The sequence below is a fragment of the Solanum stenotomum genome, chromosome 8 (assembly GCF_019186545.1).
Source record: "Solanum stenotomum isolate F172 chromosome 8, ASM1918654v1, whole genome shotgun sequence".
In the NCBI taxonomy this organism is placed as follows: domain Eukaryota; kingdom Viridiplantae; phylum Streptophyta; class Magnoliopsida; order Solanales; family Solanaceae; genus Solanum; species Solanum stenotomum.
In genome coordinates, this window is record NC_064289.1 from 5,449,672 (window position 1) to 5,465,057 (window position 15,386).

Consider the following 15,386-nt stretch of genomic DNA (forward strand, 5'->3'; position numbering starts at 1 on the left):
ATTGTGACATATAATACTTATATGATTTTCAAATATGCAAATTTAATTTCAAAATACTTTAAAGATGCAACTTGTGCAACAACTTTGAGTTGGACATCTCTGTCCTGCTGGAATTCTTAATCATAAGATCTATGTACACCTCACTAGAAGGAATTAGTATGAAATTCTTCAGCTTTTGTCGATGGGTTTATTTAACAACATACCCAATGTAATCACATAAATGGGGTTTGAGGAAGGTGGTATGTGTGCAGCCTTGTCGATTTGTTCTATCAAAATGCAAATCGTCTTTAGACTTTATACTACTTCAAAAAAAATTAGTTGTACATGATTTCAGTCATATCACTTCCCATAAATATATTAAATTTGCAAATGATGTCTGCAACATGAACCACGGAAATAAAGCAAAAACTTCAATGGGGTACCCCTTATAATCCAAAGGATACATAGCTATCGTGTTGGTTTATGCAGGTAAGGTAACCCACTACTTCAATTTAGTGTATAGTCTACAATGAAAATTGTTCAAACTGATGGATTCGTTCAGTGGCTGTGGAATGTTACTTCAAACTCAAACAAGAGATATCAGTCGGTATAGTCACATCACACGGAAGGAAGTCAGAACTACGCAACTCTTCAACTCATTAGCAACCTCATGGGTAAATTCCGCCTCTATCTCTTGCTTCAGAACACTCCACTAGTAGCTTTATAAATTATAACTGGTTGTCTAGTTTCATCGACATCTTGGTGTATTGAGTTCTATGATTAGTGAGGGTGAAACCATTTATCTTATGTCATCTGCTTCCTCCGACTCTCTGAGATATATTCGTAGTATTCCTCTTCACCATAAAGTTTCCTGAAAGACAATAATTAGGCAGTCAGTTAAATATTAGGCTCTCCACAGAAGACCCACCCAGAGGAAGAGGAAAATATGTTTTGAGGACAAGTTCATATATCAGAAGTAATAGAATCTTAGTATAGTTGACATGACTTAATGTCAGCACAAGCGCCTTGGAAGCAAATGAGCATGCAAGACAGATAATACAACCAACTCCCTACTTACTAGTATCATTCTCTGACGAAGCAATTTTTTAAAATATAAAATTACGCATAGACATTCCCCGTTTCTCCCTTTTGAAGTAGCCATATGATGCATGCGACAACTGTCCAAAATTCTTAACCAGTGGTACATACAGTATAACCCCTCCAAACAAATAAATATTACATCACCTGACATCAGCCATACACAATTCTATCCCAAACAAAAAGGAACATGTTCCACCACCCCATTTAGCAAAGAAAGATCATTAGCGAATTCTTCTTACTGTTCGCGCATGAACTATCTATTTAAACCACAATCTTCCTCCTCTTCTTATTAGGAAGATCATCTTGGATAAGTAGTAAGTACTGCTTCACATGTAGCTATCTATCCAAGGAAGAAACCTCTAGGGATGAAATCTTCCAAATGCCCTCTCAAACTCATTTTTCGACCACTTACAGAGGAGTTGGAAAAGGTGTTGCTCCTTCCAATAAGTAACTGTTTTTTTGCCAAATGAGAGAAATAATGTTCTTCTCTCCCTGTTCTCGTTACCTCCTATCAAATATAGCACTAACCAGAACAACAAGGGCCTCTATGTAGCATATTTCACAACTAATTAGTCCAATCATAGTTACTTGGCTAGTTATATCCATCCACAGCTTATATGTGGAGAGTTGTAACAACGGGAAATAATAGTAAAGGTTGTCGACGACTTACGAACTCTGCCAATGTTGGACTAATCTCAAAGTGAATAATGGTACAAGGATGAAAGAGAAGATTAAGAACCTCATGCACCTTTTCACAATTTAAATCCTCGTTTTAATTGAGTCAGAAACTTTTGAGCAACTTTTAGAATGAGCAGACTATGCAATTATGTAGAAAACAAAGCAAGGGGATGACGTGAAGCAGATGTCATACATTATACCAGACAACAACATCCAAACTACCCATATTAGGAATCAGAACATGAACAACTTACTTCGCAAACTAACTGAACAGCAACTAAATTTGATCCCAACACATGTAACTACGGGTGGAAGTAACGGCAGCAGATAGAAAAACTTACGCTAGATCTGCCAAGGTATCTGATTTAATTACTGCCAGCCCCTCCGGGCGCCCAAGGGAAGAATAGTGCGTTATCATTTCCTTCAGGGTGTGCTTTGTACTTTTGATATCATTATCCCACAATATACTCTGAAATCAAAGCACCCAGACCTATTACTTACATTTGCAGTGAAAAGCATATAGGAAGTCAATGACTTCAATTTCAAACAAATGCTGTATATATTTTAGTCTATTTCATTTATATGCTGGATGGACAAAGTGGCTACTTAATTTAGAGTTAATTTAACATGTAAAAAGAGATTGATTCACATCTGGTTCACAGGCCAAATACCTTTCTCACATACTCTCTTTTGACATCTTCCCATGGTAGTTTTCCCTCAGAAGAGAATATAGAAGCATTCCAAATGGCTCCTCTTGCAACCATCACAGATGAAGCACCTATAAGATAAAGTTGTTACATGTTGCAAAACATAAGCAGAAACAACCATGCAGATATTCATAAAAACAGATAGAAAAACCATCATCAACTTAATATGAACAATGCTTTTCACATACAGATTGTTCATTGTTTGATGTGTCACAAGGAAGCATGCCTACAAAGATTAATTTTGTATTTCTGAGGCAACAGCATCTCTCAGATTATAACTTCTGAATTAGAGGCTATGTTCCCCATATCCTCTAAAAATATCACCTCACCCCATGTCAGATCTCCTCCAAATATAACACATTTTTGGAGGATCCGAAACTGGTGTGATGGCTTTTCTGGAAGGGCCTGAACTGCAAGCATCTACAAGACTGTCAAATGCATCCACAGTTCTTTACAGCAAAAGAAAGAAATATGCAGAAGCAAGAATTCAAGCTTTTTTCTACATTTTTTTTTTTTATAGAATTAGTTATCTCATTGATTGAAGGGAAAATTGCTGCATACAAAATGTCTGTATACGGCTTTTACAAGAAAGAACCATCAAGTGTTTTAGCACAATGCACACATCAATATATAAGCTATTTGTTTCCATTTCCTTAAACCGATGGACATCTGATGAAAATCAAACATATATACCCATATATGGACGACAAAGATACATTTATCTTCATAACATAATTTTATTGTCATATTGGGCCAAACACTCAGATCTATTTAATATCTAAATTAAAAAAATTCACCTAGAAAGTGCAAACTGATTCATCAGAGATATGAGAACAAAGAGCAATTATAAGAAGTACAAGCACACCTGTTACATTTCTAATACGTTGAAAATCCTCATATTCAAAAACATCACCATTTGCTATAACCGGAATAGAGAGAGCGGCAGCAACATCAGCAATCTCATTCCACTTTGCAGGATCTCTTGGCCTGTCTGGAACTTTCCTGTAGTTCAATCAACAATCATGCCACATTTGCTAGTCAGAGGAAATACTAATATCACTCGACTTCAAGTTATAAGCCCAAAATAGGAGAAAGCTCAAACAAGCAACCAGTGATGACTCCTTATCCCAAACAAACAAAAATGAGCCATGACCATATTCCGTGGTAACAGAGACATAGTAAGAGTAGCTGCCGAGAGAATTGTCAAATTGCACCCTCAATAAATCAGTTTTGACATCGTTTCCAAATATAGCATGTTCAATTTCTGTATTTTAAATCATCTCGCACTGACTACACATAAAGATAGCACATACATAATTCACGGAAAGCCATTTATGTGCACCAACCTACCCACCCCTCAGCAAATGGAAGGAAGATCAGAACCTAAAACAATCCTTTTAACCCTAGATGTGGTAAGTAATTCATGAATTGGCATCTTCAGAATGGAACTTCAATATCAGTTAAAATTCACAATCACAAAAAGTGAAAGGAGAGAGAAGTCGGGGAAAGTAGCAATGACATACTGAACAGACAATACTTTCCAATATAACCAAGAAGCAGACTAAATGGCTCTTCTCTCGCTTCTAAGGTGGACTGTTTGAATCTACAGCAAGCCCCACCTCATTTCACAAAAATACTCCAACAACTTTATGAAATAACTTGAGTACTTGACCATCAAGTAGGCAATCTGGATTACTGGATATTCAAAGGGTTGATTGATGACAGAGCACAAGGTAAGTTTATAAAGAACATGAGAAACAGATATACAGAAATCATGTACCTTCCATGCACAGCAAGAGCAGATACACCAGTCATCTCGATTCGTCGTGCCAATTCCACTGTATCCTGCGGATCTTTTAATAACCTAATTTTGCATGTTATTGGTACATCCATGTTCCTCCGCAATGTTGTCAAAATCTGAGTTCAGAAGAAGGGAAGCTTTATGAACAGGACATACACTCCTATGCTGTATTAGAAGGAAATTCGCCTACTGGTGAAGGAGCAACAATATATGCATACATCATGGATGAGCTCTGGTTTGCTCAACAGTGCAGCACCCATGCCTCCACTAATAGAGAATGACTTGGGGCATCCCATGTTTACGTCCACTGCTGCTACATCTTTACACCTGAAAAGGGTCAGACCATCAAATATTTCGATCAGATGCACTAACTTCCTACCGATATCGAGCATAATTGCTGGTTTATGCTTTCATGACTAAGTCAGAAGTGAAGACCTAAAAAGAGCAAAGAAACTCAAGCATGTGCTTTGAAGTTTCTTCACTATCTTAAGAAAGTAGATTGTGAACCTTGACAAGAATGCAATTCACAGAATATTATGATAGCTATTCAATATAAAGAAAATTGTTAAAGAAGCAAATTCATATCACTGCAGCTTGTGGCAGTTCAACATTAATAAATTTAACTCTGACAAGCCTGTTATTTATAAACGAACATCAGCTATATCCACCATCCAATTAATGTCAGAAAGGTCGATTCTAAATACTGCTAACAACATGAAAAACTTAAAAATCTAGACTTCCAATGCAGAAAACGATATTACATCATTGAGAAAATGAAAAGCAAAAGCATAGAGTCCAGCTTCAAAAACAGTTCCTCAATAATTTCTTTATTTCCTCCTTGGGCTGAATTGGGTGATGCCTGTGCATGTGAGGGAAGCTTATTCAAGTTGGTGGCACACTCCCACTTGAGAGTTGACAAGGCCATCAAGAAGATCTGGGTAATGATTCCTAAAGTAAATTTTCTGGTGTCTGTGGATTGAAAGAAACAGTAGATGCTTTGATGGTATTTCAACTCTAAACTCTTCCCTCAAAGCAAAGTGTCTGCTAAGCCTGTTTTGCCGGATTAAGTTGACACCTGTAAGGCTGTAAATAGCACCGACCATTTTTTCAGATTGTAAGCTCCCTAGACTTAGGGTAGCACTTTGTATAAGCAATTGCAACTTCACTTTACTAGTAATTGCTAGCCGATTTCTTTTGTAAGTTGCATATTCTTGATGATTTGTAACAAAACACATTACTTCATCAAAGAAAAAGGACAGTTCCTCAAGCAAATCAGTAAAAGAACTCCAACAAGAACATTTCTAACATTGATGTATAATATAGAGAACGGGAATATATGAAGTCTACCTCTTAAATCCAACAAGACCACTTCTAACCTTGATGTTCAGTATGGAAATTAGGACATATATACTCGACCTCACCCCTTGTAAAAACCCCAATAGGATCTGCTGTTATCAAGAAAATGTTTCATGGCACAAGAAGACTTATGCAGGTGTCACTATACTCAGCGAGAGAATGACACAACTTATTAGGATCCCCAAACCGGCGGAAAGGAGTTGTTAAATAATGGCATTTGTATTTGCTCAAGATGAATGTTTGTCTTTTTTGCCTTTTTTGGGTGTGGATGGGGGTGGGGGGTGTTTCGCTAGAGAAACTGCTTGTCTGTTCATAAACTCAACCATACGAGTTCTTACTTAACCAAGAGAGATATACTACATAATGCATCACATTACTTAAAAGAAATATCACCAAAAATGCTAGAAGACGCATTGTGTGAATACACAGTTACTATTATAAAAAAAAAATGCTAGAAGACGCATATTGAAAATAAAACAAGTGGAAACAAGAGTGTAATTTCATCATAGGCATCCAATCCAATCTGTCTGTTTATAAGACTGGATGTGTGTATGACCATGTGAAAAACAGATTGTGTGTGTGTCAGAGAGAAGGGGGTGGGAGGGAGCAGAAGGATTTAAAGTACAAAGATTAGTTATGATAAGGGAGAAAAAAAGAAAGAACTGAATGGAACATACACTATTTCAGCAGCTTTGAGAGCCCTCATGGCATCAGAAGTGCCCATCTGAAATACAACTCGATTTCTTTCCTCGGGGCACGTTCTGAAAACAACATTATCAGTTCCCTTCTCCACTATGTCAGTAGTCCCTAAGACATCTAAGGAATAAGGGGTAAAACGCATGAGAAATATTTTAGAAGCATCGAGTTTAGCAACTTTTTTCTTTTGCCATCTCAAATGTACTAGGTAACCTGCATCAAAAGGCAGGCTTCACTACGATTTTTATCTTTTCATTTCTTTTTCACAAGTGACAGTGAATCCTATTCATCCATGCTCATAATACCTAAAAATAAAAATATAAAGTAAAACTGCAAGGCATAAAGCATAGTGCTAACTGCTAAGTCAATAACATATTACCTTCCCTTAAAAAACAACAAGTCATAAAGCCTTAACAGAGTAATGAATTTGAATAAATCTTCTACGCTTGGAAAGCTATTGAATCAGGTATCAAATGTCATCAATACTATGTCACTATACACGACCTAGATAATAATTTACAAATCCTTGTTTGGTATTCGAGGGGCAATCAACACTCACACTAAAATATTCAGTTCAAGGTTTTAAAGTTCTGATATTAACTATCATCAGTAAATGCTCAATCATCTCTCAAATATTCCATTTAAGCCACAGATCCAGGTAAAACTTCTCATCATCAAATTTCTTCAACTAAAAGGCTCATTTTCTTGATAGAGAGAGCCATAACATGATGAAATTCAGAGTTCACATCCTTCTTTCATTAACATAAAAGCATTAAATCTGATAATACATTAGAAATATAGAAGTACTCAAATTGACATATACAGCACATTCAGAGCAAGGTTATATTCATCAAATAAAGGATCTTGAATAAGAACAAGACTGGTCACGTCCTTGGTGCCTTGGCATTTTTAGGAACTGTTGGTTTCATTCTTTCATTAGAAGTAGTATGTATTTACATACTACATGAAAAATGTTAAAGGATAACACAGACGAAGGATGCAAAAGGATGAACAAGAAATTACCATTAACTCGCCGCTCACATTTGATGATCTTATGATCAATAATCTCCTCTCCATAGGTTATGTCAGCACCATATTGGGCAGCAAGCAGCCTAAACGGCAATGTACCCTGACCAAAAGTAATGAAGCATACACATAGGCATTTAAAAACATCATATAATAAAGTAAAAAACACATTAAGAGCAGTTATAACTATGCTTCCTGGTGAATTTAAAAAGAGCCACACACATCTAGAAATGGGAACATGAAGTACCAAAACAGGACTGCTCTAATTTAATTTCACTTGAAGGTACTTACCACTCGGACCATTGGAGCCAAGACTAGCTTATTTCTGTAATCCATCATTCTGATGAGGCAGATAAGTTAGTGCAATGCCTGAGACAATAGTATATGTTGACCAAATTGAGTATAGTCAGTAGACTGTACAAAGAGTTACAGGTTAGGAATAGCTGTTATGCTTATAAATTATATTCTCCATCCATTTTTATTGTCCACTAATCTTGAAAAAGATGTCCACTTTTACTAGTCCAGTTTAAAAAATCAAAAGATAATTTACCATATTACCCTTATTATTTTTTTTAACTTTCTTATATGACAAAGGAAACCTGTAGCCGCTACCTTTGGGTGCGCACGGGGTAAAACCCCGCTTCTACGCAACAGCTCGCAAACCACACACGAGAACCCGCATTAGGCAAGCCCGGTGCAATGAGCTCAACCCAAAAGGCAAACCTCTTCCTTTCATTGGCAAGGGATTTCGAACTTGAGATATCCAACATGGAAGTCCCAAGCTCAAACCACTGGACCACCCCAAAAGGCTTTACCCTTATTATTATCTATACTTATTTTCCAAAGTATTGACTTTATTTTATTGAAAGGGTGATACAATAAATTGTCATTCTATTTATTGCTCCTTAAGAAAGAGGTGTGTCAAGTTAATATTGGACAAGTAAAAATAGACTAAGGAAGTAACAAGTTGTACATAATTCCTGAAACAGCCATGGTCCATGGCTAGCATTTAAGAAACACAATGTATATATAGCTTTGGATCTTACGTTATATGGACAGTTAAGAACAGAAATGTATTCAATCAAAACATCAGCTGTCAAATAAAATCCGGATGCTCTCTAATTATTCGGCAACTCACTCAAAGCCAACCTATGTTTCAGCAATTGCAAATTCCGAGGGATAACTAGACTTCAACGATACAATTTACATATATAGCTTCGGATCTTACAGTATTTGCTCAGTAAAGATTAAAAAAATACTTAATACAGATGAATCTCTCATCTCTAAATAAAAACTGACCAGTAAAGAGAAAGAGCAGGTCAACAGTTGTTACTGACCTTGACTTGAAAAGAGAGGAAGAATTTTCTTAGCGGGCGGCAACCAACCACGGCGGAGTATCTGAGTGGTTGCAATTGACGAGCGGCGCCGCGGAAGGGTCCGAATCTTACAATATTTGGTGGCTATAAAGTAAACATGAACTAAGCTGGCAAGCATAAAAATTCTTTTTAATTAGAGAATTGAAATATTTGATCAAGCTTTTCAAAAAAAAAGTAAAAAGAGATTTCTCTATAAAATTTTAGTCAAGCATAAGTTATTGTTATAATATTGACATATTTTCAGAATTTCATAAGTAAATACTTTCAAGAAAATTTTAACAAAAAAAAATAGATTTACATTTATTTGGTGTATGAAATCTATGGACTCGAATTCAAACTCATTAAAAAGAGAATTTCTTTGTATAAGAGTTTTTCATTCTCAAGAGTCAAGATAATGCATATTAAAAAATTAACGCATTTTATTCTTCAAGAAATATTTAGTTGACAAAATATAAATATTACATGTGCATGAGCTCTTTATCTTATTATGGGATCATTTTCACTAGGTTCCACGGGTGTTGATGAGATGATTAAGCATATCAGACACTATATTTTTAAAAATTAATTGTTGGAGGTCGATTTTTATAATAAAAAATTTAATGTAAATCAATTTCCATAGATTGATTTTTCTTTTTTCTTATAATTGTAAGTAATCATTTACTCTACAAATTAATTATTATTTTTTGTGAACAAATAAATTTAAAGAGTATAAAAGGATGACCGGCTAAGAACTATTCTAAGATATTTAAGATATTTGAAGTGACTTTTTAAAAGTAGCTTATAAGCTAAAAGTCATAAGTTAAGAATGTTAAAAAAAATTGTTCTTTTTATTTTCAAATGATAAAATTCAACAAATCAAAAATGTGTTAAAATTTTACATTTTGTGTGTTAGATGATTTTTTAATCTACCATCAAGAGTTTTTCAAAATTATCTTTTGTATATACTATTCTTCACTTGCATTTAATACCAAGATATAATATAGACACCTCTCCTCTAACTAGATTTCATCAACAAGTTGCTCCTTGTCTTCTTAATTCAACAATACTAGTCACCTTTTATAGGCAATTTTAGTAACAGAATAAAAAGAGCAATAAAAACTACTTACTAGATAGCTAGTACATAAAGCAAAAATAAATATATTGCATCAAATAAAATTCCATGGAAAAAGTCTTACGTTTTCATTTCAGAAATAAATTTCATAAAAAAATTCTTTAGTTCTCAAAAAAATACATCGTCTTGTGATTATTTAATCGTGAAATTCTAAATGATATAAATATTAGATAAGGAAATAATCAAAACTCAAATAAATATTGTTGATAGTGGAACTCTAGGTTGCAAACACATTAGCTTAACAAATCATCAAAATATATAATTGACATAGGTATCTTTGACTAATTAATTTAATATAATATTCTATTTTTATACTTCGTTTCGTCATCAGAAAATTAAACCAATTCAAACCTATTCTTTTTTCTATTCTAGTTCCGCCTTATGGTTTAAATCATATCAACATATGTCTATTTTGTTGTCGATTCAACTAATCATCTACCACAAAATTATCAAAAAGATTATTTGTATTTTCTCATAAAAAGTAGTAGAGACGTTAAATGTCAATTGTGATACTAATACGTTTTCACCAATTGCACAATAGAAGTTTCTACGTAATTGATTTTTTCCTTTCCTCTTTTAAAATATCTTTTATTATGTCGCAACTTTTTTGCTATAAATACATGATAGGCAACTAAGACGACTGAAACTTATGTGTTATGACCCAAAAGTTAAAGACTCAAAATAATGTTATAATCATATATAACTAGTAAAAATATGTACTATAGATAAAATTAAATATTGTCGGATATTAAATGTCAAGGGTAAAAAATTGAGAGAAACTTTTTAAGTATGATTATAATTTATAATTCTAGTACTTTTATGAGAAATTTAATCATTTAACTTCTCTGCCGGTAATTCTTATTTATATTCGTAAGGATTGTCTCAAGTTAACAAAATGTTATCCATTTATTTCAATACATTACCTTGGTTCTTGTTATAAAAAATCTTATTGAAAGATATAAAAATTTAGATGGTTTAATTCAAAATTTCAAAACTTAAAACAATTAAGCTTCTATAATATCACAACTTAAAAACTTGTAAGTTTATTTATTTACATTACTAATTTAATTTAAAATTTGACAATTTAAAACGTAATTGGGAAGTGGCATTATTTTTAACACAAAATAAATTTAAAACTTGAATAAAATTATTCATTATAGAGCACAGAAAAAAGTCTCTAGCACAATGTATTGCTCTTTGATTTTTTTTTACAAATGAAACTCCAATATTCGAAAACTTCTAACATAATATGATAAAATTATAAGTGTTTATATGTGAAACTCCAACATAATGCGATGAAATTTTAAATTCAAGCGCCAAGTATACCCTTAGTTTTAGAACCTAAATTTTTTAATTCTTAGTTGTAGAACCATGTGCTAGACATTTACAACATCTTAAAGTGTGCCTAAAATATGTACAAAGCAAAATGCATTATTTTAAGAGCAAATGTCACATATAGCAAATATAAAAATCGTATTTATATGTTATAACTATAGTTTGCATAATTGTGCTCCATAGCAAATTTATGTTTGCTATGGAGCTTTTGATTTGTATAATTCGCTAGATACATTCAGGTTTATACAAATTGTTCAATTTTGTATAAATTCATTTATAAATTGTAATTTGTATAATAAGATTTGTATTTGTATAATTATAAGTGTATAGAACGAAAATATATGTATTTGTATTTGTATATACACTTTTCTCTCGCTTTATACAAACACAAACGCATTTTATACATTTGTATACCGAATGGGTATTGTCTACTGAAAATGGCTAATTGTATACCGAACCAGATGGCAAAAAAATGGGATGTTTGCTGCGAATTACAAATAAAATAAACTATGACTATAACATTTAATTTGAATTAATAGTTTGTTATTTCATACGATTTTCCCAATATTTTAATATTGATTATTTGGTTAGCGTCGCTTTTCTACTTCAGGATCAAATCTTCTAATTAAGCACTCAAATATCATTGTAAATGGTGTTTTAAAAATAAAATAAAAATACACTAATTAGCACCCTCAACTTTGGGATAATCTTAAATATATACAATAAAAGTAATTATTAGATTAAAAACCATGTTTTATGTGCATAAAAAATAGTCAAAAGTTATAGAAAATATACACCGACTATACATTGTGATACACTCAAAAAGTTGAATGTAACTTATCTATAAATGAGCTATACACTGACTATACATTCAAAAAGCTGAATATTGCTTAACTATACATGAAGTATATACCCTGCATATTTATTGAACTAATTTTTTGTGATTATTTATTGGACTAAATTAAGAAGAAGGAAAAGGAGGAGAAATAGTTAACAGGAAAATTTAAGTATTTTGATAGAAAGACGCAACAAAGTGAAAAGGAGGAAGAAGAAGCAATTAATGGTTTAATAAAGTTGAACCAATCGCATCAAGTTTATGAGCATATCCCTATCTATTACAAGAAATTGTTTACAAAAATACTTATCAATATACACTCTTAATAAATAATCTGTATAAAATTGTTACAACATGTATATACGTATAAATCTCGTATTTCTTAGGAGTTAATTAAACCACATAGTTAAATGTGTGGTTAATTTTTTTATTGGTAAAAATGTATATCTTTATATATATGTATAAATTGAGCTTTTCTTCATTTATGTTGCTTAGACTCTGCGCAACTAATTTCTTCATCGATACATTTAGGCATAATCACAAATGCCATAGAAACAATATCCTCCGGTCATGCACCTATTATTGCAATAGCCACAATGTCTCTTGTCATAAGACAAATTCACACATTCACCTCTACAACAAGTCTCTGTGAAAGGACATTTTTTCTTGCAAGCACCACAATTGTGATCATCGTAACCTAAATCCATGCATTTGTTGTTACAACATGTCGAATTTCGACCACCCTCCAACACGTGGCATATTTCGTTGTCTTTATGGCAGTGATCCGCGGCCCTAGGGTTCTTGATTTCTTGTTGAGCAAGAAATCGACTTATCTTCACCCTCTTTGTTATCACTTGTGGTACTTCCAAGTCTGAAAGTTTCTCATCCTCCTGAAATCCTGAATTTTCAGGGTTGTTCGATTTGTGCTGCATGGTGAGTAGAGAGATGGTGAGGGCCATTGTAATGGCTAGAATAACCATGAGTTTGATCAACTTCATCATTTTCGAATGTGAAACTGATTTATAATATTAATGGTATATCGATAATATTAAATGGTACGTGAAATCGATCTTGGACTAGGAGGAGGGGGGAGGAGAAGTTTTTTGGTTTTGTGAATGATATAAGATAGGAGACATATATATAGGGTGGGAAAATGGGAGAGTTGACTTTAGAAAGAAAGGGAGGAATGTGAAGAAGAAGCAAAAAATTAAATAGATTGACTTAATTATGAAAGAAATTAAATGAATTAATTATTAAATAATTGCATATATTTGCTTGTTAAATGACGGAGTTGAAGTTGATTATTGTGAAGAAAATATTAAATATATTAGAGTATGCATGTTTAAGTAGTTAATTTCAAGTAAAAACATAAGTAGTAATTTAGGCGTTAATGATATCGTTCATTAGAAATCACCACTAAATTAGCGTGGACTTGAGGTTTAATTTGCTTGAAATGTTTATAAAGTGGCAAAAGGAATAGTACTTCGTTTACGTATATGATTGAGGAGTGAAGTTAACATTTTTTTATATTTTTTTCTTATGAACATTGAAAATTGAATGGGTACAAGTAAAGGAAAAGCCTTTGTTTCTTGGCAATTGTATGAAGCAAGAAAAGTATTTATTTGATTACAAATATTTGACTTTTAGGACCTTTTTGAATATTAATTATTTTTATAACATCTTAGTAATCAAGGATTTGAAAAGAAACTAAAGCAAAATACATGCATGTTCTTGGAACTTAACTCATATTGAGTGTAGCTTCAACATTTTGAATTTTGACTCCAAGTAATCTTTAGACCATAATAATAAAAATTAGGCCAAATACATAAACAGATTCCTAAACTAGTTGGGTTTTTCCCCTCAGGTACCTCAACTATGCTATTTTCCTATTGAATCATTGAACCACCCATAATTTGTTCCTTTTAAACACCGTTGGCTGATATGGAACCAAACTTCAACAAATATTTTTTGGTGATTGTGCGTGTGAGATCAACCTTCCTCACGCGGAAATTCCAACTAATCATACTTCAACCCAATTACACGTCAGCGCTACATATTCAATCCTCAAACCTAAAAACTAAAGCCCCTTCATTTCCCCCCAATTCGCCGGAATATTATTTTCATCGAAAATAATGAAGCTTCGCTGGAATATTATTTTCATCGGAAATAATAGAGCTTCACCAAAATATTTGAGACTTTAATCTGATCTACATAAAATAAAGTAAATAGAATGAAAGAGCAATAGACAAATTAAAGAGGGCGAGGGAGAGGTGGAGGGGGTAGGGTGTGTAAAGAGAAATGGAATAGTTGCAGAGGAAGATGAGAAAGGCGTTCCTTCCTTTTTTTTTTTTTTTTTTATATATATTAATTATTATTATTTATTAATTTAGCTATATAAGTTGGAAAGAAAAAGAAAAAAATATTATTTCTAATTGTTTTCATGTGTTTTAGGAGAGTGAACCCGATAGCACATTTGCAGTTGAAGAAGAAGAAATCGATGAAGAAGATAACTTTGGCATTAGAACTTGATGATTAAGAAGAAATCAATGAAGAAGACTAATGAGCTCAAGAGGAGAAATAATGATGAAGAGAAACAAAAGAGGAGAAATAAGAGAAGAAGGGGAGAAATTAGGATTAAAAGGGGGAAGAAGATCGTTGGTGGGTGGTGCAGGATCCACATCAGCGACTTTAAAGCGTCTTCACGTGCTCAAATGACGTGAGATCACGTTTGGTTCCACATTAGCCAACGGTGTTTAAAAGGAACAAATTATGGGTGGTGCATTCAATAGGAAAATGGCGTAGTTGAGGTACCTGAGGGGAAAAACCCAACAAGTTTAGGGATTTGTTTATGTATTTGGCCTAAAAATTATGTCCGAGTCAATTTGCTCGTATCTTGACTATTTCATTAAATACCTTAGTTATGTACGTAACCCACACTTTTGATTTGGTGACATGTCAAATGTAGGGGGTACATATTATTAAGTAGAGATCAAATATTTGGAGTAAAGTTAAATTTAAAAAAAGTTCATTGAATTCGAACAATTGATGAACATGGGCAAGTTTCCTTATTTCAAAATTTAAAGCAGCTTCCAAAAAATTGTTTGGCCATGTTCTAGTTTTAGTCTATGTTTTCTCCCAATTAATTAGGATATATTTATTTACACACTTAACTTAAAATTTGGATATCTAATTTTAAGTTACACAAACTTTACATCATATATCATTTTCATATAATGGAATAGCCTTTTTTGGTTTATAGGTCACACTCCTAAATTCGTGTCCTTTAGCATACTAAATATAGAGTTTAAGTAAAACTCAAAATTTATAACTTTAACATCGTAAAACTTGTCCTTCGGGATGGCTCAGCTGGTTTGGAGGTTGGTTA

The 15,386-nt window shown here is 33.1% G+C and overlaps 2 protein-coding genes across 3 annotated transcripts; both read right to left on the reverse strand.

Annotated features, from left to right (window-relative positions):
• Window positions 1-347: 347 nt before the first annotated feature.
• Window positions 348-8,787, reverse strand: LOC125874101 (uncharacterized). 2 transcript variants are annotated; one of them, XM_049554916.1, is made up of 10 exons: window positions 8,682-8,787; window positions 7,636-7,684; window positions 7,342-7,447; window positions 6,300-6,438; window positions 4,485-4,593; window positions 4,246-4,382; window positions 3,331-3,467; window positions 2,430-2,536; window positions 2,100-2,227; window positions 348-850 (listed from the first exon to the last, which is right to left on the reverse strand). In XM_049554916.1, exons 2-10 carry the CDS (start codon window positions 7,681-7,683, stop codon window positions 784-786), a joined length of 978 nt encoding a protein of 325 aa, XP_049410873.1. In that variant the 5' UTR covers window position 7,684; window positions 8,682-8,787; the 3' UTR covers window positions 348-783. The 2 variants fall into 2 exon arrangements, with proteins under 2 accessions (XP_049410873.1, XP_049410872.1); XM_049554915.1 differs by having other exon boundaries at window positions 7,636-7,713.
• Window positions 8,788-12,528: 3,741 nt separating this feature from the next.
• Window positions 12,529-13,002, reverse strand: LOC125874109 (stigma-specific STIG1-like protein 1). Its single transcript, XM_049554926.1, has one exon. The coding sequence runs from the start codon at window positions 13,000-13,002 to the stop codon at window positions 12,529-12,531; it is 474 nt and encodes a 157-aa protein (XP_049410883.1).
• Between the last annotated feature and the right edge of the window lie 2,384 nt (window positions 13,003-15,386).

What these genes read in the sequence shown, in the direction of transcription:
- LOC125874101 (XM_049554916.1), bottom strand. Translation starts at nt 7,683, where the DNA reads ATGATGGATTACAGAAATAAGCTAGTCTTGGCTCCAATGGTCCGAGTG. An exon ending in AAAGAGAGTATGTGAGAAAG is followed by an intron (nt 2,228 to 2,429) that starts GTATTTGGCCTG and finishes CTTTGATTTCAG; the next exon opens with AGTATATTGTGGGATAATGA. An exon ending in GATACCTTGGCAGATCTAGC is followed by an intron (nt 851 to 2,099) that starts GTAAGTTTTTCT and finishes ATTGTCTTTCAG; the next exon opens with GAAACTTTATGGTGAAGAGG.
- LOC125874109 (XM_049554926.1), bottom strand. Translation starts at nt 13,002, where the DNA reads ATGATGAAGTTGATCAAACTCATGGTTATTCTAGCCATTACAATGGCC.